Here is a 27,081-nt window from a genome sequence, read left to right as displayed (position 1 = left end):
AAACACGTTTTACAGCCCCAGCCTGAGCACAACGAATTCCACACGCTCAGCTCAGAGCGCTGCCGTGGCAGAAACAGATCCAGCGAGATGGAATCCAGCTCCTTCTGGTGAACGTCACCGTGCGCTATCCAGCAGGCTCGATGCCACGCAAGCCAGCAGCGCTTTGCTTAGGCTTAAAAACCTCTGCAGCACCTGCCAGCCTTCCGAGGCTCTCGGAGCTGGCAGAGGAAAAACGGCTAGCGCTGAAGTCTTGGGTTTCCTCAAGCCTTTGAGATCCGAGAGCGGGAGGGGAGGTCTCTGCCGGGGAGGGCTCTCGGGTCGGTACTGTCCGCCTGCGTGGCCAGATGTGAAAAACAGCGGGGCAGGCGTGATCAAGCCTCGAACCCACACGGCGGTCCTGCTCTGGGCTGGACAAGCCTTCAAATCTGCTCTTTCAGGCATTTGCTACGCCACTGAGAGCAGGTAGTGTTTCAGACCGTGCTCAGGTCCAGGCTGAGGAGGAAGAGGAGGTCAGGGGTTCAAAAAGGCGAGGAGCTACCCAAAACGCAGCTGTCTGGGGAGGGAGCAGCCCGGGCCAGCGGCGGGGTCTGCCACAGCCGGCCCTGCGCTCCGACACCCAGCTCCCGTGCGACACGGGGCGAGAGGGGCCGTCACCTCTCTGCCCTTTGCCTCTCGTCCGCTGCCACCACAACTGCCCGGGGCAGACCCTTCCCAGGACGGGCAACCCCGACCTCGCCGGGGAAGCAGCCCACCGCCAGCCGTGACGCTCCCGCCCGGAGCCTCCCCTGCTAGGAAAAGAGAAGGCAAGCTTGCTGGAGGCACGGCAGCAGGAGGGTTAAAACGCAGCTCTCCACCTTTCTGCCCTCTGGTTTCACGCCCAGGTCTGCCTCGCCCTCTCCACCTCCCCGTGCTCCGTTTGCGGCGCCCCGGACAGCGACACGACAGCTCTCCCGCTGCCAGGCTAATTAGACGCCAGCAGACGTTCCCTCCTGCGAACGCGGGCTCGGGTGAATAATGGATTTGCTCCAAATTACAAAGGAGCGGCTATCGTGAGCGCTCCTAGCGCTATGGAAACCCTGCACTTCACGTGTTACCATGGGCAGACACCGGAGAAGGTCCCACAATAGCACAAGCAGCAGGAGCGAGCGAGGTGGGAGCAGGAGGCGCCGGGCCAGAGACCGCGGAAACAACACACGTGCTCCGCAGCTCTGAAAGGCCTTGGTGCGAAGGTGGCGGAGCCAAAGCCTGCCAGCAGCGCTCCGAAGCACGCGGGAGAGCGGCACTCGTTTCTCATGCGATGCTCACGGGTTAAATGACGGGAACGGACTTGGCTGCTTGCAGGGAAGAGATGCGTCAGATTTAACAAGAGAGGAGACAAAGGAAAACAGGGATGGGAGGAAGGTGCTCTGCAGAAATCAGTATGGGAACACTTCCACACATGCTCTGCCTCCGGTCAGCGAGCGGCAGGCAGTCAGGACCCCCGGAGCTCCCTCTGGTTTGCAGGACAGGGAACCGCCACCGGCGCAGCTCGTGAAGCTGCGGGGTAAGACATCCCCTGTAGGTAACTGGGCTGCAGACCTGCCTGGCACCGCCACGGCCCGGCACCGCCACACCGCAGAATTGGCATCTCGCCCCATCGCTGAACTACATAACGGTTACGAGTAACAATGTGAAAATCCTTCGGGATCCTACAGAACCGAGATTCCCCGAACCCGTCGGGGAAGCAGGAAGCACCACCTGGAGCTTGCAGCCTCCTGCCCTTAGGAGAAGGGCTGTACCCAGTAGGTGGTGGGGTTTTTTTGGTTTGGTTTGGTTTGGTTTGTTTGTGTTTTCCATACACTCACCATGTTTGCTGCACATCAAAGCATTAACGGTTATACCCAGGGCTGAAGATGCGCAAACAAAAGAGCCCACACAGCAGCCTTTGCTCCGGATCCACAGAAGGCACAGCCAGCCAGGAGGTAGTGTTTCCCCAGGTTTATAAATCTGATAAATACAAGTGTAACACCCTGCCCACCACAATGGGGCAGGGGAGAAGGGAAGGGAGTCCCAAAGGTTGCCGAGAGAGCGCTGCCTTGTACTTGGCAGCTGGAGAGTACAGGAGAGCTGGAGATTTATGCCGATGTGTCAAACAGCTTCTCGATCATCTCCCCCACCTGGTCGACCTGGTATTTGATGTACTTCTCGGGGTTCTTGGTGAAGGGCACGTTGCCGTATCTGCAAAGGAAGACAGGGCCCAGGTGACAAACGGCTGGAACGCAGCAGAGAGACCCACTGGCCCCTCCTGTCACAAATCAGCTCCGCTCCAGTGCGTCCCAGTGAATCTGACAGGGTATCTGGCAGGGAGCAAGTGACCTGGTTACAACTGGTCTCCTGAGTTTTACGTGGGCAGCCCAGGGTGGCTCAGAGCTTTGTGCCGGCTAGAACATCTGCCCTCACCCCGACCAAGGCATCAGGGTGATGTTCACAACTAGTGAGTTCAGCTTGGGGATGTTTTAGCGTGCGAGGTAGAGAAGCTAAGTCGGGACAGTAGAAAGGTGTCTCAGCTCAGGCTACCCTAGGCCCCAAAGACCTCAGTAAATCCCGAGAAGAGAGGACAGTGTGGCAAGAGGTCCTCACCTGTTCAAGAAGGCACCATAGGTCTCTTTCACAATGGTTTTCTGTGCCCGGCGGATTTTGTCCCGTTGCTCCATGTCTGGGATGGCCCAGGCCTTCTGGATCTTACACAGCTCCTCCAGCCCATCGTTAAAGCCCTGTCCAAAGGAAAACGCGGTGAGTGTCCCATCTGCAGTCACGTCTCTGTACCGAGTCTGATGTTCTTCCCCTCCCCTGCTGACCACCAACAGACAGGTCTCCTCCTTAGGCAGACCTGTGGTCTGCCTGTCTGTCCCAATCAACCAGGGGATGTTCTTATGTCACCTCCTTACCTTAAAGCGCTCCTTTATCATCTGCCTCTCCTTATCCTTGAGCTGCAACAAGGAGCGAAAGGATTTTATTTCATCTCCAGATATAAACATCCAGCATCAGTGTTTGCCCACAACTCCCCATCCAACCTAAGTAATATCGTAGCTACTTGGCTTGAATTCCCTCTGCTACAGCAGGGAGGAGAGAAAGCTGCAGTGAGCAGCACACCCTACGTTCAGTAATTGGCTTTCATCTGAAGTTGGTTTAACGAGGGTAATTTTCAGCCAGAACAGACATAAAAATAGACTTCTTCATGCTTCCAGCCCTTTCTAAGGGAAGGTCTCAGGGTTTTGCAAATCCAAAATAGAAGCATCTGCTCAGGTGAAAATATAAGAATGGAGGCAGAGAGTAAAAGACTTGTATGAATCTGGGGCAGGGGAGATTAGAAGGCAGTGCTGCTCTCCATCTCGTCCCAGCCACAGTTTTCACTCTGCAGAGCAATACTGGCATGACATATAAAGAAGGTTTCTGGGAAATTTTTAATATGTCAAAGGAGAAGATGTTTCCGGCAATGTCTATCATCTCAAAACCATCCTTGCCCATCCTCTCACCTTCACTCCTGGCTGAAAGACAGGCAGGTTTCTCTCCGAGATGTAATCTGTCACCTTCAACCAGCTGCACGTGAAATGAGATAGGACAGAGGCAAAGCGGAGTTACTCATGCCTCACCAGAACATCTGCGTCTTCACCCATGACCCAAAGGCCGCCCCCCAAAACTTCCCACAGTGACCCCTTCCCAAGTTAGATTAATCGCTTGGAAACCAACACACTTGGCTTTGGTTTTAGACAAGTTTCTGGTTTAGGCTAATCTCTCCCACCGCTCCAGCAGCATTGGCTCCCAAGGACCTCTCGAACTGACAAAACCAAGGGAAGAGCGGAGGACGTCACCCGACCTGCGCTGGTAGGTCTGGATCTGCTGTTCGATGAGCTCCCGGTAAGACCTCTCGGCTGTCTTCTGTGTCACGGCCACCAACTGGATCAGCTCAGACCTGAAAGAACAGAAAACCTGAGGAAGCACGTGAGCCAGCTGCTCTCAGGGCTGCTAGCAGGATGGCAACATTTCAAGCCCCCATCAGCAAGTTCTTTTCTGCCCCTCACAATAAAAGAGACCTTGAAACGCACAAACTGGGAGACAGAAGCTACTCCAAGTTACTTTCCAAAGCCACGTCCTCAGTCCTCCCAAGATCAAAGGATTCTCTACAACCTAAGACATGGTGCTTTTACCTTCCACTCTCGTGTAACGTGATGTTTGTAATAGTGCAAAGCTCTCAAAAGGGCAGTTTCAAGAATGGAAGAAAGAGCTGAGAGGAGACAGGCCAGCAAGTAAATGCACTCAATGCAAAGCTCTGCTCCAAAACCATGCTTAGAATCAGCCTGGACTTCAGGGAGGTTTACCCAGGTACACACTTACTTCTCCAGAGATTTCAGAATGTAGTTGTAGTTGTTGTGCAGGAAAATGGCACTCAAAGCTGGGTCTTCATAAACCTTGGATTTACTAAGAAGGTTAAGCTGCAAGTTGCCCAGCACTTTGCCTTAAAGAGAGAAAAACAGAGAACAAAGTTTTGCACTGAAACTTCTCGTTACTGACAATCCAAAGCGAGTGCTCTGTACTGTCGCTGTGGGCCCGCAGCGAAGTGAACGGCAGAGCCCCAGCTGCACGTGCAGGCAAGGCTACAGTCACCTGTACTTAACAACCCTACAAGCCTTACACAGACCTCTCCTCAGCCAGTCACCAAAACCTCTCTGCGATCCACTGCCTTTGTTGCAACTGGCAGCACAGGTTCCGAATAAGTCCCAGGACCAGCACGGGCGATCAGCCTCAGCCGGACCGTGACGCAGGCTCAGAGCTCAGAGGCTGACAGACCCGATCAGTGCTGTAACAGATCATCACAAGGCAGCACCACAAACTCATCTCGCTATCTTACCGTTAACCGCAGGATCGAGATTTTGCAGAGCCCCTTTGGCAGCTGGGAGCCTCTGGGGGGCTGAAGGTGCAAAGCACTGGGTGAGAGTGGTTCAAAGCAACTGATGACAGAGCTCTGCAGCACAGCGAGCTGCTGCACTGTGCTTTGTCCTGTCTAACCGTAACGGTCTGAAACTCCCAGTTTGACCCTTTTTTCCATCCCTCCCATCAGACTCCAGCTTAAACATGGAAAGATCACGCGGAGTAAGAGACACGGCCTGTGCTCTTCACCCAAGAACGAGCTAGGTGAAGGACAGCCGATGGGGAGAAACGGGAAGGTGTGCAGAGTACTCACAGATGTAGGTGCTCAGCAGCCGCCTGCTGAACTCTGAACTGTAGCTACTAGCTGAAGAGCTGGTCTCTGAAAAGAAAAGAGTCTTAGGCCAGTTAAAATGCCATGGGAAGGGGGTATGTGTGGTCAGCCTGCCTCTATTCAAACAAGCCTCGTCCCTGTTGCTATGGAATTAGTGCAGAGCTCCCGTCAACAGTGAAATGAGCTCCCTGCTCCAGTGCCGACTGTCAGCGGCTTATCCAGGGTGAGGGTGGAAGAGCCTTGCACCCCTCAATCCTTGCATCTGCATCCAGTGCTGAGCACCCTGGCAGAAATCTCTCCTTTCCTTCCTGGTGCTCAGAGGACACCCTCTTGATCAGAAATAGTCATTAAACACATCCTCCCCATCCTTCCCCCACCACCCGAAAAGGGTTTGTAAGCACTAGAAATTGGTCATCAGAGAACAAACGAGCTGGAGCTGTTAACAGCAGGCACACAACAGCAATTGAAACAAGCAGAAGGGCTCTGGAAAGTTTCCGCCATCCCCATGGTTGCTGACAGGGCCCTGCTTGGCGCTGCGGAGGGACTGCGCCAGCCGGGGAGCCTGCCCTTACAAGCAGTGACTCCGGGCTGGCACATGTTCCTCTGCCTGTGCAGAAGAGATGGCTTTCTGCTCTCAGGGGCTTGTGGGCATGGGTCCCACGGGACACGTGGGGTAGCCATCTCCTCTCCCCCCAGCAGCGAGCTTGGCAGCCGGGCCTAGCTCGGGTGGTCCGAGTTCATAAGCCCCCCATGGGAAAGGCCTCGAGGCTCCTGTTGCTGGGAGTTGGACAATAAGGAGCCGAGCGCACATGGGATAAAGCACGACACCAGCTGGGCCAATTTGCTACCCGTGCCAAAGAGATTCAGTGCCATGAGAGCGTCTTTAGCCTGTTTCAGCTCATGTGGCATCCCTCATTGTCTGCTGGTGACAAGCCCTCCCTACTCTCTCCAGCCCACTGGCAAGAGTTACTTACCCTCCCCCTTTTCCCTTTTCAATTATGTGTTAATTTATTTACCACTCCTGGAGGATAAAGAATTAACATACATCACCAGAGTCCGAGGCAACATGAACAGGTACGTGTGGGTAAGTCTGCTTACCTCTGGGATCTAAAGGAATATTGTATGTGTCCCCAAGAACTACAAAGATTAGGCAAAGCAGAGAGAAAAGGGGAGGGAGGAGAGAGAAAAAGAAACGCAAAGTGCAAAAAGACAGGTTAGAGACCACCATCCCTTTGAGAACAAAGCAGATATTAACACAGAGCAGCCACAGACAGCTACACAGGAGAGCAGCAGGAGTCCCGCCAAGGCCACAAACGGAGGAAAGGCAGAGCCTAACCTTCCCCTGCTACAGACACTGTCTGTATCGTCACTGTTTGTATTTAGCAAGACACCTCATTCCAAACCAGTTCAAACCCACTTTCGAGGTGAAGGAAAGCTTCCCCTCGTGCCAGCAGCAGTTTACTCGTCCTTGAAATTAACTGCGCAGCCCATATAACCTTCCCAAGAACCTGAGCAAAGCCCTCCCACCCTCACGCTGCACTGCGGCATCCCTGCACGGCTGCACAGGGCCCCACAGAGCCGTTCAGCGGGCAAGAGCAAGGCATTGGCACCACTGCATTTAACTGATCAGCTTTGCTTTTGCTACCACTCGAGCCGAACGTCGCAGAAAAAAAAAAAACCACGTGTATTTCCCACCGCGGGGGATCACTGTGGGAGTTATCTAACCCCGCTCCAGACACCACACCTGGCAACTGGGAGCTGTCATTAGAGAGGCACCCCTGGGGGCAAGTCACCATCCCAAAGCAGACGCCTCTGTTCCCAGAAGCGACTCCCCCCTTAAACTCCACTGACATGATCACCTCTGATCTGATCTGATGACGCCCGGTCTAGGGGGACGTCGGGTCCGCAGCCGGACAGGGACCACAACTTTCAGTAACCAGCGTCACTCAGAACGAGACCAGCTCTGCCCCGCGTGGGTGCCCCGTGTCGGGCCAGGCCTAGCTTCGGGAGCAGGCAGAGCTGTTTCTGCACGAGAACAGCACTGGCAGAAAGCAGGGGCACCTGGCAGCAGATGGTCCCCAAGGGCTGACTGCAGACAGAGAGAACACGATTTACAAAACCCGCGTTGTGGGTCATCCCATGCACGGCTCCGAGGTACTACACGTCAGCCCCAGTTACCAGGTCTGTTACAATTACACTGACTTCAAGCTTTAATAACTGAACAGACTGCAAAGAGGCATTTTTCTCAAGCTCTCTTTACACAGCAGGATCCCTCTGCACCTGATGTGACAACCAGCCACCATTGAAAAGGAAGTGGCTTGTGTGTCATGGATATGGTCACATTTTGTTATATGACCAACACAAAAAAAATAAAAAAGCCCACGCTACCTTTTGAATCAGGTCCTGTGACATCTCTACTGCATGACAACATGTCAAGACTTTGAAACAACAGTGCTGACATCACCATTCAGGGAAGGACATGGGAAACAGTTGGTTTCTCCATGAAAAAAACTCAGACCACCTCTTTGGCCAAGGAGAGAGAGTCAAGGCCCGGGAGGCTCTGAGCACACTGAGCTTGCAAGCGGAGAGGGCACAAGGCAGCGGCTAGAGGAGATGTGGCAAGAAGCAGAGACATCCTAGCCTGAGTTAATTTACAACTGGCAGAATTTTCCAAGCAGGAACTGCAGATAAAAGTCTGGAGGCAGCTGTGAGCTGCCCCCTTCCCCTGCTCCTACTGGGCTCCCTAACCTTCTCCAAACACCAGCCAGTGGCCTGTGCCTCCTCAGGGCCCTGCGCCCCCTGAATCTCCAGTCCTCCACCCCTCCAGCCTGCCCCATTCCAACCTACTCGAAAGCAGGAGCTCTGCAAAGGCTGAGGGCTCACTGGAGAGGTGGGAGCTGCTGCTCTGCACAGAACCAAGAATCAGGCTCTAGCTGATACACAGCAGCATCCCGCTACATAAGGCAGCAGCTCCCAGCTTCTGATCTATGGATTTCTTTCTGGCATTAGTCTCTTTAGCATCCTGGACAGCAGAGCTGAAACTTGTCCCTCTGTTAGGGCACGTGCCACATGAATAGCTGAGGAGTCCCAGCTTGACCATGGCTAGAATGCCAAGGAGAATGTTCTTGCTGCTGCTGTTACACTCTGACCAGAGGACGTGGCAGAGAAAGGTGGCAATTCATCAGCACACAGCCTAAGTAAAGCTAAGTCAGCTGGAACAACCACCCTCACTCCAGTACAGTCACAGAGGACCAGCCCAGTTCAGATCTGGAGCTAAATGACTAAGGCAGCCTCTCTTGATACCACAGAGCACATCAGCAATAAACACCATCCCAAGAGTACCTGACAGGAGCAAATGTGGAAGGCCAGCAGGGAAACTCTCTGCATCCCTTGGAGTTCTCCAGATAACCAACTACGTGGTCATGGCAGATGGAGGACAAGACAAACCACAGGGTGAAGGACAGGAGGAGAACAAGCTTGCAGTGCATGCTGAGGTTTGATCTTTTTAGGGGAGATGTCCAGACAATTTGGGGAAGGAGCTGCATGCCCAAACAAGCCCCATGCATGTATGTACCTTGAGATGCCAGCATGGCACCTGCTGTCTCCTGGAAATCCAACAATTGCTGTAGGAAAAGGATGGCCTGGAAGCAAGGGAGGGAAGTTATGAGCAACTGACATTGCGCCTCCTATGCTCTGCTACTGAGGATCATGAAGGACCACTTGTCCCCCCACACTTAAAAGCCTTCAAGAAATAAATCACTACACTCCTTTGAGTCGCTGGGTTTCACCCACACAGTCACATCGTGGCTTAGCAAAGGTAACTAGCTAATCTCTCCATGGAAGCCAGTTAATTGCCCTTCCAATACCAAGACAGCTTAACTTAAGAAGTTTCCCTACTGCTCTTTTTAAAACCTCTTCAGAAGCTGTTTTTCACAAAGGATGGTTCAAATCGTCATCACGTACATTGCTGGTGAGTTCGTGAACTGTCCCATCTTTCGGCATGTTATATTCCTTGTCTGGATCATTCTAAGAAGGGAAGAGAGACACACAAGGTAAGCACGTAAGGAAATTGAAGGCATCTACAATACAACTGCTGCTGCAAGTGAGCAGTAGGCTTGTTTATCCAGCCTGTCTCAGCATCCTCAGACCTGGCTCTTGCAGTGCCATCTCCTGGTGCTCAGAAACCAGAGCTCCTATGCACCGGCAGCTCAGAACCACAGGGGTTTGTTCAGCATGCGACCATCCAATGTTCAGCTCGTCTACCTGGCAGTGCATTCACCAAGCCCACCTTGCACAGGGACAGTGTAACATGAGTCCTCCAAAACTTTTCAAGTCAGCACTTTTCCTTTCTTTTTAAATAGGATTAAATTCTGAGATTGACTGGGTATCTGCAGAGGCCTGGAAGCTCACGTCAGGTTATCTGTAGTATGCCTGTTAAGGGTCTTAGGCAGAGGCCTCCTGTATTTGAAGTCAGCACCAAGCATTTGGTATTTGCAGCTGACTGCACAAAGCGATCCAGCAACCTCCTGCTTTAGAGTCAGAAATTACGTGGTCTCATGGAAAGCTGAAAGCTAAACCAGGGGTTCTGCTCAGAAAACCCAAGCCTGCTGGTCTTGCCAGAGAGAACATTGAGGAGAATCCTACCTTAATGTTGTCTGCAAACTCTTCCAGTGCCTTCGCACCAGTGGTCTCCATGGAAGTGATCAGCCCTGGCAGTTTGTTCTTAGTGCCTGCTGCAGTTCCCTGGAATAGTTCCGTAACGGATCAGAGAAGGAAAACAAACAGTATCTGACCTTTCATCCAGGACCTACCCTCCCTGATCCCCCACCCCAGCATCTCATTCTCAACTCCCCATGTGCCAGGAGAATATTTACAGCACCATCAACAACACGTGAAATCCTGCATTCTCCTGCCAGCCAGAAAGGGAAGATGTTGTGACCCTAACAGTGACCAGGACTTGCTACCTCTCGTGCTTCCTCTTATGCAGTACCTGATACAGGAGGTTGGTGCACCACAGTCACCAGCTGGAAGCAGACGGAAAGGAGCCTTGCTAACCCTGGATGCCATATTTGATACCTGGAGACCCTTGTGGCACAGTCCAAGCAGGCTCTTCTCAGAGCAGCCCATCTTCCAGATGTCAGTGAGCACAGTCTAAACTAAGCTCAACAGTATCAGAGATGAAACACCTCAGAGGCCGTGTATACAGCAGAATAACGTAGACGGTCCATCACTGGGTCATGACTTGAACTGAAAAGAACTGCTGCTGAGAGATGCCGAGTTGCTGGTTCACCATCACAGAAAGGAGCAAGCTGCATTTGTGTCACTTCCAGTCCGTTGCTGGGGGACAGAACCAGCGTGGCTTTGTTCAAAGCCACTGTGATAATCCCTTTCAAAAAGTTCTCCAGACAACCCAAGCCACAGGGCCCTCTCAATCCCATCACGCTCACCTGCAAGACCTGGTCAAACTCTGGCTTCATCTGCTTAAGATGCTTGAGGATGGGGAAGATTGTGAGCACAGCCGAATAGTCGTGTCGGATGATGGCTTTCCGGGCAGCTGAGACAATGTTATCCCCCTCCATGATCAAGTTATCTAACGACTCCTGCAACAAAGCCAGAGAGTCAGAAGGAAGCAGCGTGACTTTTGCCCAAGCAGCACAAGGGGCTCAATGCAGGACACCCGTCAAGGATGCCAATGTGGCTGATGGGTCATTTGCAGTACCCTGTGAGTGACTCTGAGGACGCGTTCTCCAGGGCCTGTGCAGGCCCCGGTTCCCTGCACAGGTCCTGGAGGACAACCCTAGCAGTGGTGGTGCTCTTGGGCACCCACAGCAGGTGGTGGAATCCACACCCTCACAAGGAAAAGGAAGGGAAAAAGACTTTGTGTGTATCCTTTACAAAAGAAGCCAAGTAGAGAGGCTCAACTGACCTGGATGAGAGAATCAAAGGTCTTCTTTTGGTGGTGCTCCGGGACGATTTCTGTCAGGAGCTGGTATTCGCTCTGGGCCAGTTTGACAAAGGCACTAACGCAGTGAATGTACGCATCAATCTCGATGTCGAAGACGTCATCCCTCCCTGTAAGGGCAACACGGCTTTAAGAGAGAAGGAAATTCGCACTGAGCTTCTAGCAGCTCTGCTCACTCCCAGGCCTTGGTTTACACAAGGAGCACAAGGTTCTTCTGGAAAAGGCGGTTCTGGCTTTGCACCCATCCTTGTGTGAGAACAAGAGTCATCTTCTCACCAAACCTGCCCCTGGGTTTGTGCATGGGAGCTATGCATACCCTGCAGGAGGCATGCAAAGTCATCTGCAGTTCAGGCAACAGGCACATCAGGACACCAGCTCTTTCCAGCCTCATGACAGAACGCAAGTTTGGAGCTCTTCTGGGATACAGACTAAATTTAATCAAGAGCTTGAACACAGAGTACTAAACTCAGGAAGGTCTGAGGTGAATTATTCAACATCTCTGCTTGTATTTTTAGAATTCCTTATCTCCATCCGTCATGCAGATGAAGAACTGCCATTTTGCATCAACATTTCTGGGAAACCAAGGCTGTCCTGGAAGGCAGCCTCTTCCCACAGGCAGAAACAGAAGATAAAAAACAGGCAGATGAACATTTAAACCCTATGAAGCAGGAATATCAGCACAGCTAGGTGAGCTATCTGCCACACAATGCTGCATACAAATGCAAATATTTGAGTTCTAGCATACGAATGTCTCAAGGATCCATCAAAGAACCTACGCGGTAGGCATGAGAAGTGCGGGTATGATACAAGGGCCCGCACCGACTCATGCCAACCACCAGCTGGATGTGTCAGCAGGACAGACACAGACGGACTCACACCATCCTGCATTACTCACACCCCTGTAGTAACCACTACAGGACAGTGAGATTACACAGAGAGGCCTTCTCTAAGCTATGGGCTGCTGCTTCTCTCCTCCCAGCAACATCTGCAACTTTTGATGGAGAAAGAACCAATCCTTCCCTACACTGACAGGGCCCTCAGGCTGATCTTTCAAAAGTCACGGTCAGCAGGGGACACGCAAACGTGATGTGGTTTTACAGACTGCCACTGTACTGCATGCCGCGTGTGACCCCCTTCTTGTTAGCCTCGCTTCAGCACCGAACGAGCCAGGAGCTACTTATAGGAAAGTGCCCCTCAGCATGGTGGCCACCAGGCTTTGGTTGGACAAAGTTGGGGTTCCCTGTTTGAGGGCTTGGGGTGTGCGTGATTAGTAGGAGTGAATTCTACTGAGAAGAGCCAGAGCTTCTTAGCCAGAGAAGGCCCATGCTCCAGGACTGCCCACGTAGATGAACAGCCACTGGCTACAAAACTACTGTGAAACATGCTGAAAAGAAGGGATGTTAGCCAGCTTGTTATGAAGTGACGACATGGTACTTACCAGCAGCCGGCCCATGCTTGTCGCTCAGGGTATCGGAAAGGTGTTTAACTCGTAAATCATGCTCATGACCTAGTGAGATGTCAGCCGGCACAAACAGAAGGCGCAATTTATCCAGGGTGGTTACAGCATGGATGCTCACACTGGCTGGAAGCCGCTTCAAGCTTGGCTTATTTGATCTGATGGACACTTTTTTCCCTACACAGTCCCAGGAATGCTACCTGACCAAATCCCTTTGTTGGGCTATGTAGCAGTAGCAACCCTTTGAAACCTGATGAGAAGTGTGAGTCAAACCATGTGTTGGGCCACAGGAGTCCCGTGAACCTCCTGCCAGAAGTTCTGAATGGCACAGCAGGCACCAGAAGTCCAATTTGTACCCACAACCATTACAAATCCAAGCTCAAAGCCTACCTCCTGCTCAGCCTGAGAATTTTTTCCCCCAAATGAGTGATGTTAGTCACCATCTGGGATTTAGTAGACTACAGTGTAGGTGCTGAAGAGATCCACTTTGGATGCATACACAGGAGGAGGCAGAAAGGTCTTACAGATGCTTTGAAGCCAGTGACCTCTTCTCCCTTATCTGGTACAACCTCTATGAGCAGAGGAGATCAGAATACAGAAGACGACCGTTTAGGTAGGTCTCCATAGAGAAGTCGTACAGGCACGATGCGCTGAGCTAGCTGTGGTCTGACACTTCAGCATCAGGTTTGGAAAGGTCGCTAGGAAACTGAATGTCTCAAAGTCCAGGCAAAAAGAAAAGAGAACAGAAACACCACAAGCAGATGTCATCAGAGCAGAGCTTCCATTAGCCAGGTGGCTAGGGTGGGTCAACTGCTTTAAGGTAACATTCCTCTCCACCTGTACTCTTGTTTACAGAGAGTTTGAAATTCAGACACTAAATTCAGATAAATCATTTGGCCCTCCGGCATCTCCGTGGTTCCCCGAGGACAGCTGTACCTATCCAATGCTGTCCACCAAGCACTAGGCTAATGGAAGTCCCACCTGGAAAAGCAAGGCTGATACACAAAGTCAAGGGTGAAGTAGCTGGAGCTGTGATTACCTTCCATAGGAATGAGGTTAGAGGCCCCCTTTTTCCCATCTAGACCATGCTGAGAGTACTGTTTCAGAAGGTTCTGAGCCTTACGGATCGTGCCTGTCACCAGAGCCAGAGAGAAGAGACAAGAAGACCTAGAAAATGAGTGAAAGAAAACAAACCCAGAACACCAGCCCTCCACCAGCAAGTCACCTGGGCCCAGCAAGAGGACGCTGGGCACCAATGAGCATGCTCAGTACAGGAACGTGAACCCCAGACTCATGTCCAAGTGCGCAGACACGATGGCGTTTCCAGGCGGTTTCCCTGCTTTGGGGTGGGGGCACGAATTCCAGCCAGGGTTACAGAATCGGGGGGTGCTCAAACCAGTTTGGCGAGGTGATATGGCTGGGTGAGAAAAGACGATCAGAGAAGGGAACCGACGAAGCACCTTTCCCTGTAATGAGTTTAAGTCGGTACTCTGCACCCAAGCGTACCAGGTTTGTTGCTTTTCCGCAGCTGTGGAAGCAGGGCTTTGCAGTACGGACAATTCCTTTCCGGCACCACGTTGCCTGCTCCCCAGAGCCACAATCGCAGCCGCTTGGTTAGAGCTGCAGAAAGAGGTGCCTTTCCCAGGGGTATTTTCTGAGCATGCTCAATACAGACCCATCAGGAGCCCCACAGCCAAGACAAGGACCGATCTCTGGCGTTACGGGAAGCGATAAAAGGGTGGCAACCTCTGGGCTCCCGAGAGCAATTGCAGCAGCAATTCCCATCACAGGAATCACAGAATAATGGATGCTGCCCACCCATGTCTAACTCGCATTAAGTCACCCTAATCCCCAAGACACTTCTCTTCTAAGGAACTGCAAATCAATTAAAACCATGGAAAAAAAAAATAACACTGGGTTAAAAGATTTATACTTAACACACACAAAAAACAGACAGAACTGAACAAAAGCCAATGCTGGATATACAGCTAGAAAGCACAAAACAAAGCATTAATGTGACAACTGAAGACTAAGCACTGTTTCCACATTAAAAGGTTAGTCGTCATGCAACAAGCTACAATTATCACAAGCACACGGACACCCTCTCGCAGCAGAGCTTCGCTGTTGCCTGCACAACGGTGAACAGAGAGTTTTGGGAAGGTAGAAGGAGTTTCTATAGGAGACCCAGAAGAAACAGAACTGAGCTGAGTAAATGAAGAAGGATCCAAGAAATAAAAATCCTGTTGCCAAAATTAAGAATTGTTCTTCCGCTTTGAAGTAATAAATACTTCAGACACGCAGAAAATCCCTACTTCCACCAGTAACTGTAAGCCACAGCGCAGCCTGGCAATGAGTGCTGGCTGTCCCCGTGCTGAGGACGGCTATCCTGAGGGGAAGCCAAGCACACGCTGCTGCAGAACAGCATCCCGGGGTGCCGGAGAGCCTCATCCCATACAGGGGTGCACGGCAGGGGGAGGAAACTCCCGGTCCCCCAGACAGTGCATCTCTAACGGGGGAGAACAGGAAAGAGGGGTTCCCACTGAATTACCAAGCTGCCTTAACCCGGTGCACTTTCTAAATAACAGAACACGGTTCCTAAAGCGTACTGCTTCACTGGCGACATTTTTCTTCCACCAGTTCAGAGTGTTCTCAACCTCTTAGGAAAGAAAAAAAATCATATCCATAAAAACACATTCTTCTAGCAGGGAACTTCTCCCCTCTAGACCCACACGGGGGAGGTGGGAAGACTTACACCCTTGCTGTGCTGATGCATTTGCTCCTAGCTTCTGCCATCTGATCCAATGAGAGGGCTACGCCTCTTCTTCCAAGCTTCCCAATGCTCTTCACACCCAACACTTCCACTTTATTCTTAGCTACTTTCAGAAACCTTAAGAGCTTGGGCACAACAGCAAGCTCCTCTGAGCAAGCAGGGCTGTAGCAAGCTCCGGAGATACGCACCAAGCTCTTTCTTGCTCTAACTGCTGTTACCATGGCCCAGCTGATGCAGAGCAGCTCAACCCAGGTACTGTTCTTCTACCAGTTCTTTCATCTTTCCCTCTTTCAAGCACCCAGGGGGAGAGCAAAAACAAAAGAATAAAAAAAGAGGGTAAATTGGTGTGAAAACCAAGCAGCCAGTACAACTGCTGCTGCTGTCAGTAGGATCTCACGTCACAGGTACGCAGTGCACATCTCCGCAGCCCACCCCTGACAGTTTTTTTCCCTCAAATGAGAGCTGAAACGCTTCTGCTGCGTTTTATTTGCATAAGCACAATTACCTGTGTTTACGCTGACACACACAGAGTGTTCAGTGTTCATGGGCATCACTTCAGTGCTGCTGTATCCCTCTTACTTAGCATTGTAATTAGGCTTTAATGGATTCTAGTGGAAGCCAAATGCTTTTGTTCCATGATTGTTTTACCCTATTAGGCAGCTCGCAAACCAAATGGGACATCGTTTCAGCTACTAATGAAAACATCACATTCAAGCTAGGCAGTGATCAATATGGGAAGCGGGAAGCAGGAACAGGCTCTTTATTCTGCCACACACAGACTCCACAGCCTGCCTTCAGGTAGCACCTCACCCCTAGGTAAGCTGCAGTATTAAGTAAACTGGAAAAGGCTCCCCTATAGCTTGAAGAGAGCCCTCAAAACCCCCAAAAGTCAACAAATGCCTGAAACTTGCTCCTGTGGCCCAATTGTTAAATATAGCAGCTTTTGGCCACACATGAGGCACAGTTTTCCAATTGTATGTTGGTCTCCTGTCTCTCTCTTCCATTGGGCAGATTTCTAACCAAGCAGAAGGGCAACACATCCTCTTTTCTTAAGCACCAGCAGCAGGAGTCTGTATAAAACTGGCTAAAGCTGCCTGGCTTTTGCTTCTAGGCTTGGGTGCCCTTACCAGCATCTTCTGGCCCTGTCCTTCCCGGGCAGTGCAGAGCTGCTGCGCTACCTGCTGCTCTCAAGCCAACAAAAGGGTGCTGGGTCTACAGGCATCACAAAGCAGCAATATTTTACGTGCATACGTTTGCAGCAGGATGATTTGGGAATCTGAATACACTTGCCCTCTGAGACAGACTGCTGACATTTCAAACAGCAAACTCCTAGGGGGAAAAAAAAAAAAAAAAAGCAGCCCACAGATTGCTTCACCAATTCAACTTGACTTGGCAAGTTTCATGTAAGGGGAGACAACTCTGCATCTCCAGCAGTCAGATTTTCAGCTGCATGCTGCAACAACAGGAGACGGTGCAGGGTACACCAACAAATAAAACAGAGAGATGAAGACCCTCTGAAACAACACATGGATATGGAGCACGTTCTCCAGAATCCACCACGGTACCTGGGGGACAGCGGGGGTCTCTGCCTTGTTACCCTGTCCCTAATACCTCACCTTCCCTTTAGCTGTAGCCTCTCTTGCGCTTTGCTTTGTGGGTAAACAAGTTATAGCACATCAGATTTAGTTTGTTATTTATCCCTCGCAACAGGTTAAAGTGTGCATTGGGGTGTGCACTGGGATATTCGTCCTTAAGGGCTAAGGAAATCAACTCACTTGTTGGAACTGTGAGAAAACCCCCTTGTCTGAAAACCAAATTGGCAGAACTGGACTTTACTTACTGAAGCAGTAGCACAGAAAAAAATTTCTTTGTCCGTAATTGAACAAAGGCTAAAACCAGGGGAATCGAACACCTCCAGATGAATATTGCTATGAAGAGGGCCAGTGTGCCAGTGCGAAGAGGGTGTAAGACCTCCACCTCAAGAGCTGTCCTTGAAAGCTGATGGAACTGCAGAAAAACCGGTGAATCTCTGCTCAAAGACTACTCTTTTTTCTCCATTTTTAATTTCACTTAAGTACGATTTAGTAGCCACAAGAGATGGCTGGTGTATGAGGTTTAACCACCCCTGTCCTTCACGAGCTACAGTCTGGTTCTCTGTCTTTGTTCATGGAAGACTGGAGACAAATTAGCCACTATTTTTTCTTGAGATTAACAATACCCCAATAGATCATTTGAAATGCTCTTTCCTTCATACGCTGTCAGCTCTGTAAGTGCATTCAGACCGTGCTCTGTGCCTTCTACCTGGTCCATCTCACAAACTCCAATTAAACCGGGCAAAAAGATGTGAAAATCTCCCGGCACATCTACAGCCGAGACATTCGTCATGACAAGTAAGCGTGGATGCCCAAACGCATCCATTTTGGAGGAGCCCTGTTTGTAGGGAACAAATGCTTGTGCTCTCAAATGTGTGGGCTCCTTTCCATGTTCTCTATGTGAGCATCCAAGATCTGAGACTCATTAAAAAAATCCTAGTGATTTTTTTTTAATCTGTCCATGAGAAGAAAACCCTCCTCTCTCTCTGACTATTTACCTAGAGCGTAGGGGAGATGTTACCATTTGGCAGGCTGCTCAGAAACGTTTGCTGGCCATGTTGACTTCACAGCAATCAAAACCCAGGGATCTTTTCAGTATCAGGTGCTAACTGAGAACCGTGGACCAAATCCGAAGCATCCGCAACCTGCATTCCCCATGGCTCAACTACAGATCCCCATCTGGCAGCTTTCCAGTAGCGAGCTACTGAACCACACAAAAATAATTTTTACCTATTGTAATCATGCTGTTGGGCAGGAGCCACTTGTTCAGGAGTGGAACACAAATGACTGCCATCAGGCTTCGGAGCAATTTTAAACACTGTTTTTCTGCCATCTGCAGCATAGCTAGTTCTCCTTAGCAGGAGGATATTATCCTCTACAGGTCTGCCAGCACTGGGGGCAAATTCTTATGCAAATAACTACCTGTCAAACTTCAGAGGAGAGCCAAGTGTGGGGTGAGACATCCCCTGCTCGGGTGGTTCTCTGCTGACAGGCGAAAATCCACGGAAATTCACAGACTGACTGCATTCACCAACCGCAACTCGCACGTCAGCTTTGAGGAACAGCTCCAGGGCACAGCAGCAATGGCACAGATTGATTTTAAAAGACCAGAGGGGTGATCTCTGGATGTCACAGCCTTCCCCGGGCAGCCCTCCCTCTCCGAATATCCCAGGCACACCCTCTGCTTTAGCAAGAAGAGGCCCAGCAAAGCCTCTCCACACACAGAAGTGAAGAGAGCGAGCACCAGGGCCAGCACACGCACACATAGACACACGTTACCTGGGATGAGGACTGCATTCACATCAGGATTATAAAAATAAACACAACACAATTAAAATGGATATTTCTTTTCCTCCCTTTCCCCATCCCATCCATTCCCAGTCCCTACCCACATTTCTTATTATTTTCCTGAACCCAGTAAGAGTATTTGGACAACACAGGAAAAAAATATTAGGGTGGGAGAGTATTGGCCAGGCAAACCCACAGAAATACGAACTTTTCTGACTTTCATCGCTATTACAGAGGAGACAACAGGGTGCTGTGACACACAGAGGGACGACATCACTGTGCTGCTGTGGGAGGTACGTGCTAGCTTTTGCTGGCCCTCCTTCTGGCCGGGCTCCCACTAGATGGCACATTTCAGAGACGGGAACTCCGGCTCTGCGCTCCGGTACAGCGCAGTGACCGGCCTCACCAGCTGCAAGAAATGCAGCAAAACTCCGTTGTGAGGAGAGGCGGAATAACCTACCAGCCACATTCGTAGCTCTTCCACAGACAGGCCGAGGCAAAAGCTTTAACAGCCCTTCCAAAATTCAGATGACTTTGGATCTCATTTCTGTAGGCACCTACCTAGTCCCCATCTCAACTCCTGACAAGTTCTTGGTTTCCTAGCACAATAATAATTTATTCATAACTAATGATTAAAGTGACGTGTTGTATCAGATCTGAGTTTTCTATTTTGCTGTGGCACAGTCTATATTGCATATTCCAAGGCTGAGGACAGGTGTTCTCAGATCACATCCTTTTGTAGCCCTCTCAGGTCTCTTTTTACTTCTCTCCTTTGTTAAGGCAATGGCCTTTTCTCCCCCTCTCCTCCCTTTACATCTCCCAGAGAACAGACCCGATGACTTACAGAGACAGAAAATGTCTGTAATCTCAATGCTGAATCCAGGGCAGAGAAGAGGTACTTATCCCTGAAATCTCACCCCTGCTCCTGTCCTAAAACCACATTTTAGACACAGAGGCTACCTCAGCAGCGAGAAGGCCTGCAGATATGTGTTCGATACCCAGGCAAGAGGGTACAGAGCAGAGTGATCCCCCCTTCAGGGACTCACCTGGTCTCTTGATTGGCTTTTTGGTGGGGGTGTCCTTCCTTTTGTTCTGAATGGCAGGGGAATACGGCACCCCGGTGGAGGAGCTGTTCTTACGGAAATGGTCTTTCAGCCCCTTGATGGAACGGTCGAGCTGGACAGAGCGGATTTGGAAGTAAACAGTCATGAAATCTAAGAAGACAAAGTAGAAACAAGATTATAAGCAAACAGGGAACACTACGTGCTAAAGCAAACCTTTCCTGAAACACTCTGTGCTCCTACGGGGACTTACTAGCATTGATGTGGGACCCCAAGTAAGTGTTTTTCCCCTCCCAGAGCCTCTCCTATTTTCTTCAAAAACAACTTCTTCCTCCTTCCCCTGCAGTACTCATTCCAGCCCTCCCACCACACACGACACTAAGTCTGTGCACCGTTACCAGGAGCACACCAGTTGTGAAACTGACGGGAGACATCTGTGCAAGACGTTGTCAATTCAAGCGCGCAGTTTCTAGCATGCGAGACTTTACACACTTCTCAGGATTCAGGGCACTCAGGAACCAAATGAGGCGTTCATCATTTGAAAGCAGAATACAAACAGACTAACAAAATATGCTATATATGCTTAAGTCGCCTTTGATCATGGAAAAATTCTTAAGCAGCTTTTAAAGATGTTCGTCATACTTGGTAAGCACAGTAATCCCCACTCAGGAGTAAATCATTGAGGTGGGGGGCGATTCTGCTAGCTCTGTGTATGTGAAAGTACAGGTTTCCTGTAACAGGTCCACAAAGTCATTCACTCCCAAAGGAAAAGTTAACAAAGGAGTATAAAGCTGTAGGCAGATTTTGATGCTGCAGAACAGGAAAGAGGAGACATGTACTGACTGAAGAAAGGCTTCTGTGCTGCTTTTCCCCCACCCTTGGTCACATTTAATACAGAAAGTTCTGTTCATAAATAGTTCCCAAATAGGAGTAAGTGACCAGTGTCTTGCACGTTTATAATACCTGAGCACTAGGTAGCTGCAGCTCCAACAGAAAGCACTACAGAGGCAAGTTAAACAGGTTTCTGCTATGGGATAGACTAGGCATTAAGATAATTTGTGTCTTATTTACACAGCTCTTTCTCTCATCATATCCACCAGGAGATCGTTCTGTTCAACTGACAAGCCATCGCTTCAGTCTCACTACAAACGCTGTAAAAAAAGCAGGATCTTAAGGTGACTGAAAGGAGACTGAACAACTCACCCAAAAGGTGCCACTAAGGCAGTAACTAGTTCTGCCAGCGCTGCTAGCCACCAACAGCAGCGCGACTCACGGTTTGTTAGCCACAGCAGCACCTGAGCAGAGGCTTCATGGGATCCACGAGCCAAGCTGTGCTACACACAACCCTCAACACCCTACTTTTGGTCTCAACCACACGTGGCGAGTAGTTGGAGAGCACCCACCTGATACAGAACTACAAGGGAACGAGACGCAGCACTACCAACCTTGATTCCTGCCGTTTTCCACCAGCCAGCCAGAAATGCGGATGATGTCGTGCAGGACGCTCTCCGGGAGGTGCTCCAGAGACATCTCCTCCTGCGTCTCCATTTCATCGTCCCCGCTGATCAGGTCCAGGATGAGGATGGGTGGGACCGGCTTGGTGTGTCGTGTCATCAAGCTGCGGAACTCTGACTCCAGGGACTCCTTGCCCCTCTCAAAGAGGGATTTCTGGCACAAAACAGCAGAAGGACAGAGGCAGCACAGGGCTTCTGTAATCAGTCAGTCACGAGTATTTCTGCATAAGAACATCCTTTCTGCAGCATTTCTAACCACTGTCAAGTACCGCATGCTTCAAACTCCAAAAACACCTGTAACTAAGAGACTTTTAAAGCGAATTAAATAAAAAAATGCTTGGGAGTTGCTCAGTCTTCAAGTGGGATTTAAACGGATCTCCCATTCTGCTGAAGCAGTTGAAGGACTGACAAGAGCTACTCAGGAGGAGGTTCAATCAACTCCACCACACGTGCAAGACACTCTTTCAGGAGTCCTACTGGCGCAATGCACAGGGCGAGCAAAACGCCACAAGCAGAAATGCTGCTGAGTGCAGACTTAAACAGAAGCCAAAACAATCATTTCTTCAGCTGTGCCCAAACACCTTCTTCACCAGGCAGGAAGCCCATCAGCCTCTCACAGCAAGAGGGCAAGCAGCAGGGCTACGTCTGTCCCTCTCTCACCCGTGCCAGGTTCCAGACCCAGGACCTACCACACGGTTCAGCTCCGGGCTGTCCGGATTGTTGTCCTGGAAGTATTCCACCGCCTTCTGGATTTTGTCCATGCAATTCAAGTATTCCTCCAGCCTCCCAGTGGGGCTGAAAATAAAACCAAAAATAAAAAGCAATGCCCAAAGAAGCAAATAAAGAAGATACCAAGAAAGCACCAGACCAAACTCAGGATAAAAATAACAAGGAAAATTTCAATTCCCTTTTCTTCAACTAGGAGGAGATCATGGGATTCCCTTTTGCCTCCACTCGGTGCCACAGCAGAATACCCAATCCACACAGCAAGTGCAGAAGTTCTGATGACTGAGCACCACACAACTCTCAGCCTTGCCTTCCTCTCCCAGTCAGGCCCTGATGGGAACAGAGGCAGCTGCACATCCCACCCCAGAGAAGGGCCATCACAACAGAAAGCAAAACCAGTTCTGATTCATCCTGGATGCAGCGACAACATCAACAGGGCAGGAAGAACCTCTGGGAAAAGGGCAGAGGGAAGAAGAGACGCCACCAATGCTCATGAGCTTCATAAGGCTGCACATCTGCAAAACCTAGAAGAGACACCAGTGCAGAGTCTGAGCAGACTTTGCCCTCTGGGGATTGCTGAAGGTCAAGTCAGGCAGCTTTACTGTGGACTGAGGGTGGGGAAAGAGTGTGGGAAGGGCGCAAGGAACATTATGATGGATGTGTGGAGTCAGCTCCCCTTCCTCTATCCCAAAAGTTCAATAGGATGAAGCTCCCCAGCAAGATCTGGCTGCTCAACTCACCCTTCCTTTATGATCTTCTCTGTGTCCTTAGCCACATGGTAGTAACTGATGACGTGATCCAAGCAGGATAGAGTCTTCTCCACGTTCTCCTGCAAGCGCTGCAGGTTCTCTGTCTGTTTATGGACAGGGATGATGGAGTTCTCCAGCTTCATCAAACGACTTTCAAAGGAGGAGAGGATAGAAACCTGCACACCAACAAACAGAGAGCTGAGGACATCCTTCCACATGGATCCATACAGTAGGGTAGCAGTTAGAGCAGGGCAATCAGGGTCCCAGCTTCTCTTTTTGGGCTCTGCTACTAATTTGCCATGGCTCCTTAGGCGGGCTGTTTAATCCCTCTATGTCCCAATTTCCATTAATAATCACAAAACAGATCACCTGCCATAAAGACATGAGCCAATCTTGAATTAAATGTTTGTAAAGCGTGAAGATAATGTTCCAAGACAGTACTAAGGAGGAGCAAAATTTTACTTGGCAGCAGAAAACAAATCCACAGGAACTGCCTGGAGGTGCCCTAGGTAAAAAGAGCAACCAAAGCGCAAACCGGCAGCCGCTTTGCTCCGTACCGCTAAGACCCAAACATGAGATGCACAACATGAAGGCACAGGACCAGTATAGCGAGAACCTTCTTTTCCATCATAGACATTTGGTTTTTAAAATGGACTGTGATAGTGCTTCTGAAAGGTAGAAAAACTTAGGAAGCTCATAAAGGGTGCCTTAATGTCATCTTTTCCAGGCCAAAATGTGATTCTTTCAAGATTCAGTCCTATGTTATGTTTTCCACACTTCTCTGGCGGTGCCTCTACGACTTTCTTAAAGCACTGAGCCCAAAACTGGACATAGTATACTAGCTGCGGGTTTACGAGCAATTAGAGCACAATAATTACTTTCTACCTCTTAAACAGAACACTCCCAAAATAAAACTCCAAATGAGACCTGACTTTATGAAGCAACAACATGATGCTGTTGCACAAACTAGTCTGGGGTCTATTAATACCTCTTCCCGAGAGGGGACAGACTGTAAAGAGACGAGGCCAACAGCTCCTTTGAGCCCTCATCTCCCCAGGAGAGAAGCTCAGGATTGAAACATTCATCAGTTTTCCCCTTTGCCCAGCCACTGAAGTGTAAAACACAGATGCAGAGCGAGTGGTTCATTACTCTGCGTTCCTCAGATGGGCACAATGGCAGCCTTGAAAACAGACTCTCCTAAGAAAAAGTAAACCCAGGCCCAAGGTTAGGGCTGAACTTCAAGGACCTCCTCACCATGTTCTTTGTGAGCTGGTCACTCTTCTCAAGGCTCTCTTTGATAAAGGACAGAGTTTCTTCTTCCTGTCAGTAGGATGAAAAAATAGTCTTCAATTCTGAACACGAGGCATTTAAGTCACTAAACATTACGTGTAGGTTTTTACAAGTCCTGGTGAACACTGCGGTAAACCACGTTTGGTCTGATGCTGAGGCCATATTTTAATATGCCACCTTTTAACAGAAATCAAGGCAATTGACCCACGGTGAGAGACACATAACGTAATGAGTGAGGGGTTCATGGATTATCTGTTTCCCTTCGAGCCCACGAGCCTCAGCACACTAAAGTCCCAGCGCAATATAAAATTAACACCTTTACCACAGAGGCACGCTGACCCAGACCACGCATTTCCCTGCCGCAGCACTACACAGGTGTTGCACAGGCGCCATCCAAATCCCACGCACAGCCGTGAACTGAAGTGGCCGATGCAAAGCAACCACCAAGGGCTGTTTTCAAGTCACCGAAGCCCAGAGATGGAGGGGAACGGCAGCCTGCGAGGGCTGGCCTCACAGGCTGACCTGAGGACCTGAAGGGAGAGCCCCCAGCCGCTCCCAGCCCTCAGAGGGGACCCCAGGCCTGAAGCGGGGGGCAGAGATACGCCTTGGCCCTGAAAACCAGGGCCCTGAAGGGGACCTGGGGGTGCTGCCGGGCCCGGAGGGGGGGGCCAGGCCCTTGGGGGGGGGGTCCCGGGACGCTCCCAGCCCCGGTGGGCACCTCCGGGCCAGCTCCCGGCACCGCCTCCTCGGCAAGGCGCTGGGGCTGCGGGCGCAGGCCCCGGCCCCGGCAGGGCCCGCAGCAGGTCCCCAGCCCAGTCCCACCTGCTTGAGCTTGTCCTCGATCTCCCTCCTGCGGGCCGACACCTCCTCGGTGGGGATCATCCTGCCGCGGGGCGCCGGGGCCGCGCTCCGCCGCTCGGGGCCGCCGCCGACACCCGCTTCCGCCCCCCGTCACTGCCGCGGCGCCATGTTGGAAGCGGCAACGCACAACGCGCATGCGCAGGAGGGCGACGCCATCTTGAGAGTGGCCGCCATTTAAGTAGGGGCCGGAAGGGTTCCGGCCGTGGGGCACATGCGCTGTTGTCCCAGCGGAGACCAGGCGCATGCGCACTGCCCTTCGAGCGGCCATTTTGGGAGCGGCGGGCAGGCCGCGCCGCCATGCTGGGAGTGGCGCGGCGGGTGGCAGTGCGGTACCCCGCGTCTGTCATGGCGGGCCCGGCTCCCCACGCCCGCCGTCCCCGCTGCGGCCTGCCCGAGCCGAGCCGCTCCGGCCGCCACGGCAGCCACGTCCCCCCAGGGGAAGGCGGGAGGGCCAAAGGGACGTCCTGAGGGAGGGCCAAAGCCACCCAGCTTCCCCCCCGCCGAGCTGCTGGGGCGGCCAGGCCCGGGCCCGCTCTGCCGCACACCTCGGGGAGAAGCAAGGCGTGGAGGAAAATTACAAGGGTTTGTACCCAGGGAAATGAAATAATAGAAATTTGAATATGAATTATGGAAACGTAGGCATTTGCAGGAGGGCAGGTCGCTCTACCCCTGTCCTGCATCCATTTTCCACGAAGAATGGCAGCCGCCAGAGGGAAGCCGCCACCGTCGCCCCGCCGCAGCGCAGGTGGCGATGGCCGGGTTTGTCACGCACCGGGGCAGCTGCGGGGCTCTGCCCCCTCAAACCGCGTCCAGCCTGGGGCAGGGAGCTGGGTTTACCAGTGCAGACAGCCCCAGCCTCCCGCCGTCCCGCGCCGCTCGGAGGCAAGGCTCCTGCCGCGCCAAGGGACGGGCGCGTCCCCATCCATCTTCCCCTTGTCAGACCTCCCCGCGCTCTGGAAAGGAGCTGAAACAGCCCAACGCGCCTCTTTTGTTCAACAACCTGTGTGCGTTTCGCAGCCCGCCTTATCACGCTGCAAACAGCTGCGGCCGGGCTCTGGGGCGACGCGCGGCCAGGGCGCTGCGGTTCCTCTGCGGGACGTTGCGCGGCCGGGACCGCCGCCCGCGTGTTATGGGGACGCCTGCTAGAGGGGATCGTGTCCTGTGGGTGTGAGAGAGAAGATCCCTGACCGGGGTCAGCGCCCAGCGCCTCTTGTGCTTTTCCCCACTGGGCTGGTGTGATTGGGAAGTTTTTTTCCCTCTGTACAGCAGAGCGATCTCTTTTTTTTTCTAGCAATCCATGCTCTTTCTGCTATCACACGCTCCCTCATTCAAAGGGCAGCCAGAGCCAAAAGGAAATCTCCCCTTGCTGAGCCTGGGGCACAGTTGTGTGTTCCCCCTGAATAGTCCTGCACATCTCCTGAAAAGCCAGCGAGAAGGCTGCCTCCCCGCTCCTGGGGTGACGGAGCCCTCGGAGCAAAGAGGGGGAGCGGGGACAGAGGCACCCAGCCCACGTCCCGGCTGCCAGGTGGAGTGGGAAAGAGCGACTAAATGTACAGAAAATCAGTCTGCCAATAAATCGCATAAAAACTGCCGGAGTCTGTGCAAACGTGAGGTGCAACGCCACATCCAAGGGGAGGCAGCAGAAAAAAAGTGGCTTGCTGGTGAAATGCAAAGAGTCAAAGCAGCAGGGGTTATTTCTGGTAAAACGGAAAAGAAAGGGTAGAAACACTGCATTTTGACCTTGTGTTAAAATACAGTGCAAAAGCGGGCAAAGCACAGCCGGGAGCTCTAGGCTGTAAATACCCGCCCTGCTCATTGCTGGCTGCGTGTCCAGCGGTGGGTGCAGCCGGCGCAACGGCGGCTCTGAGACAACCCCAGTCCCGCCGCCTTCCCGCCGCGGCCGCGCCGCTCTTCCCGCCCTGCAAACCGCCAGCCGCAGGGTTCCCGCAGGCCGGGCAGGAATCGCTCTCCGCGCCGAAGCTGCCGCGGCGGATGAAAGGCAAACGTGGTGACTCAGCAGCGGCCGCGGAGGAATGCCGAGTCACCCTCAGCTTCCCCCTCCATGAGATGGAA

The 27,081-nt window shown here is 51.6% G+C and overlaps 1 protein-coding gene across 9 annotated transcripts; it reads right to left on the bottom strand.

Moving 5' to 3' along the window:
- Positions 1–1,962: 1,962 nt before the first annotated feature.
- On the bottom strand, positions 1,963–25,161 carry EXOC7 (exocyst complex component 7). 9 transcript variants are annotated; one of them, XM_082326576.1, is made up of 21 exons: positions 24,970–25,161; positions 24,112–24,177; positions 22,849–23,033; positions 22,072–22,177; positions 21,314–21,536; positions 19,854–20,021; positions 18,799–18,810; positions 13,697–13,789; positions 12,640–12,708; positions 11,166–11,311; positions 10,687–10,839; positions 9,884–9,982; positions 9,203–9,265; positions 8,814–8,880; positions 5,222–5,287; positions 4,375–4,495; positions 3,857–3,952; positions 3,516–3,579; positions 2,928–2,969; positions 2,620–2,753; positions 1,963–2,217 (listed from the first exon to the last, which is right to left on the bottom strand). In XM_082326576.1, the coding sequence occupies exons 1-21, from the start codon at positions 25,027–25,029 to the stop codon at positions 2,115–2,117; spliced, it is 2,136 nt and encodes a 711-aa protein (XP_082182702.1). In that variant the 5' UTR covers positions 25,030–25,161; the 3' UTR covers positions 1,963–2,114. The 9 variants fall into 9 exon arrangements, with proteins under 9 accessions (XP_082182702.1, XP_082182703.1, XP_082182704.1 ...); XM_082326577.1 differs by lacking the exon at positions 18,799–18,810; XM_082326578.1 differs by lacking the exon at positions 12,640–12,708 and having other exon boundaries at positions 24,970–25,160.
- Positions 25,162–27,081: the final 1,920 nt, after the last annotated feature.

This window comes from Platalea leucorodia, assembly GCF_965183815.1.
Source record: "Platalea leucorodia genome assembly, chromosome: 14".
Lineage (NCBI taxonomy): Eukaryota > Metazoa > Chordata > Aves > Pelecaniformes > Threskiornithidae > Platalea > Platalea leucorodia.
Note: the sequence above shows the minus strand (reverse complement) of the source record. Positions and strands in the feature narration are given on the sequence as shown.

What these genes read in the sequence shown, in the direction of transcription:
- EXOC7 (XM_082326576.1), bottom strand. Translation starts at nt 25,029, where the DNA reads ATGATCCCCACCGAGGAGGTGTCGGCCCGCAGGAGGGAGATCGAGGAC. An exon ending in AGTTTGCAGACAACATTAAG is followed by an intron (nt 9,266 to 9,883) that starts GTAGGATTCTCC and finishes TTCCCTTCTTAG; the next exon opens with AATGATCCAGACAAGGAATA. An exon ending in TCTTTCAGCCAGGAGTGAAG is followed by an intron (nt 2,970 to 3,515) that starts GTGAGAGGATGG and finishes TCCTTGTTGCAG; the next exon opens with CTCAAGGATAAGGAGAGGCA.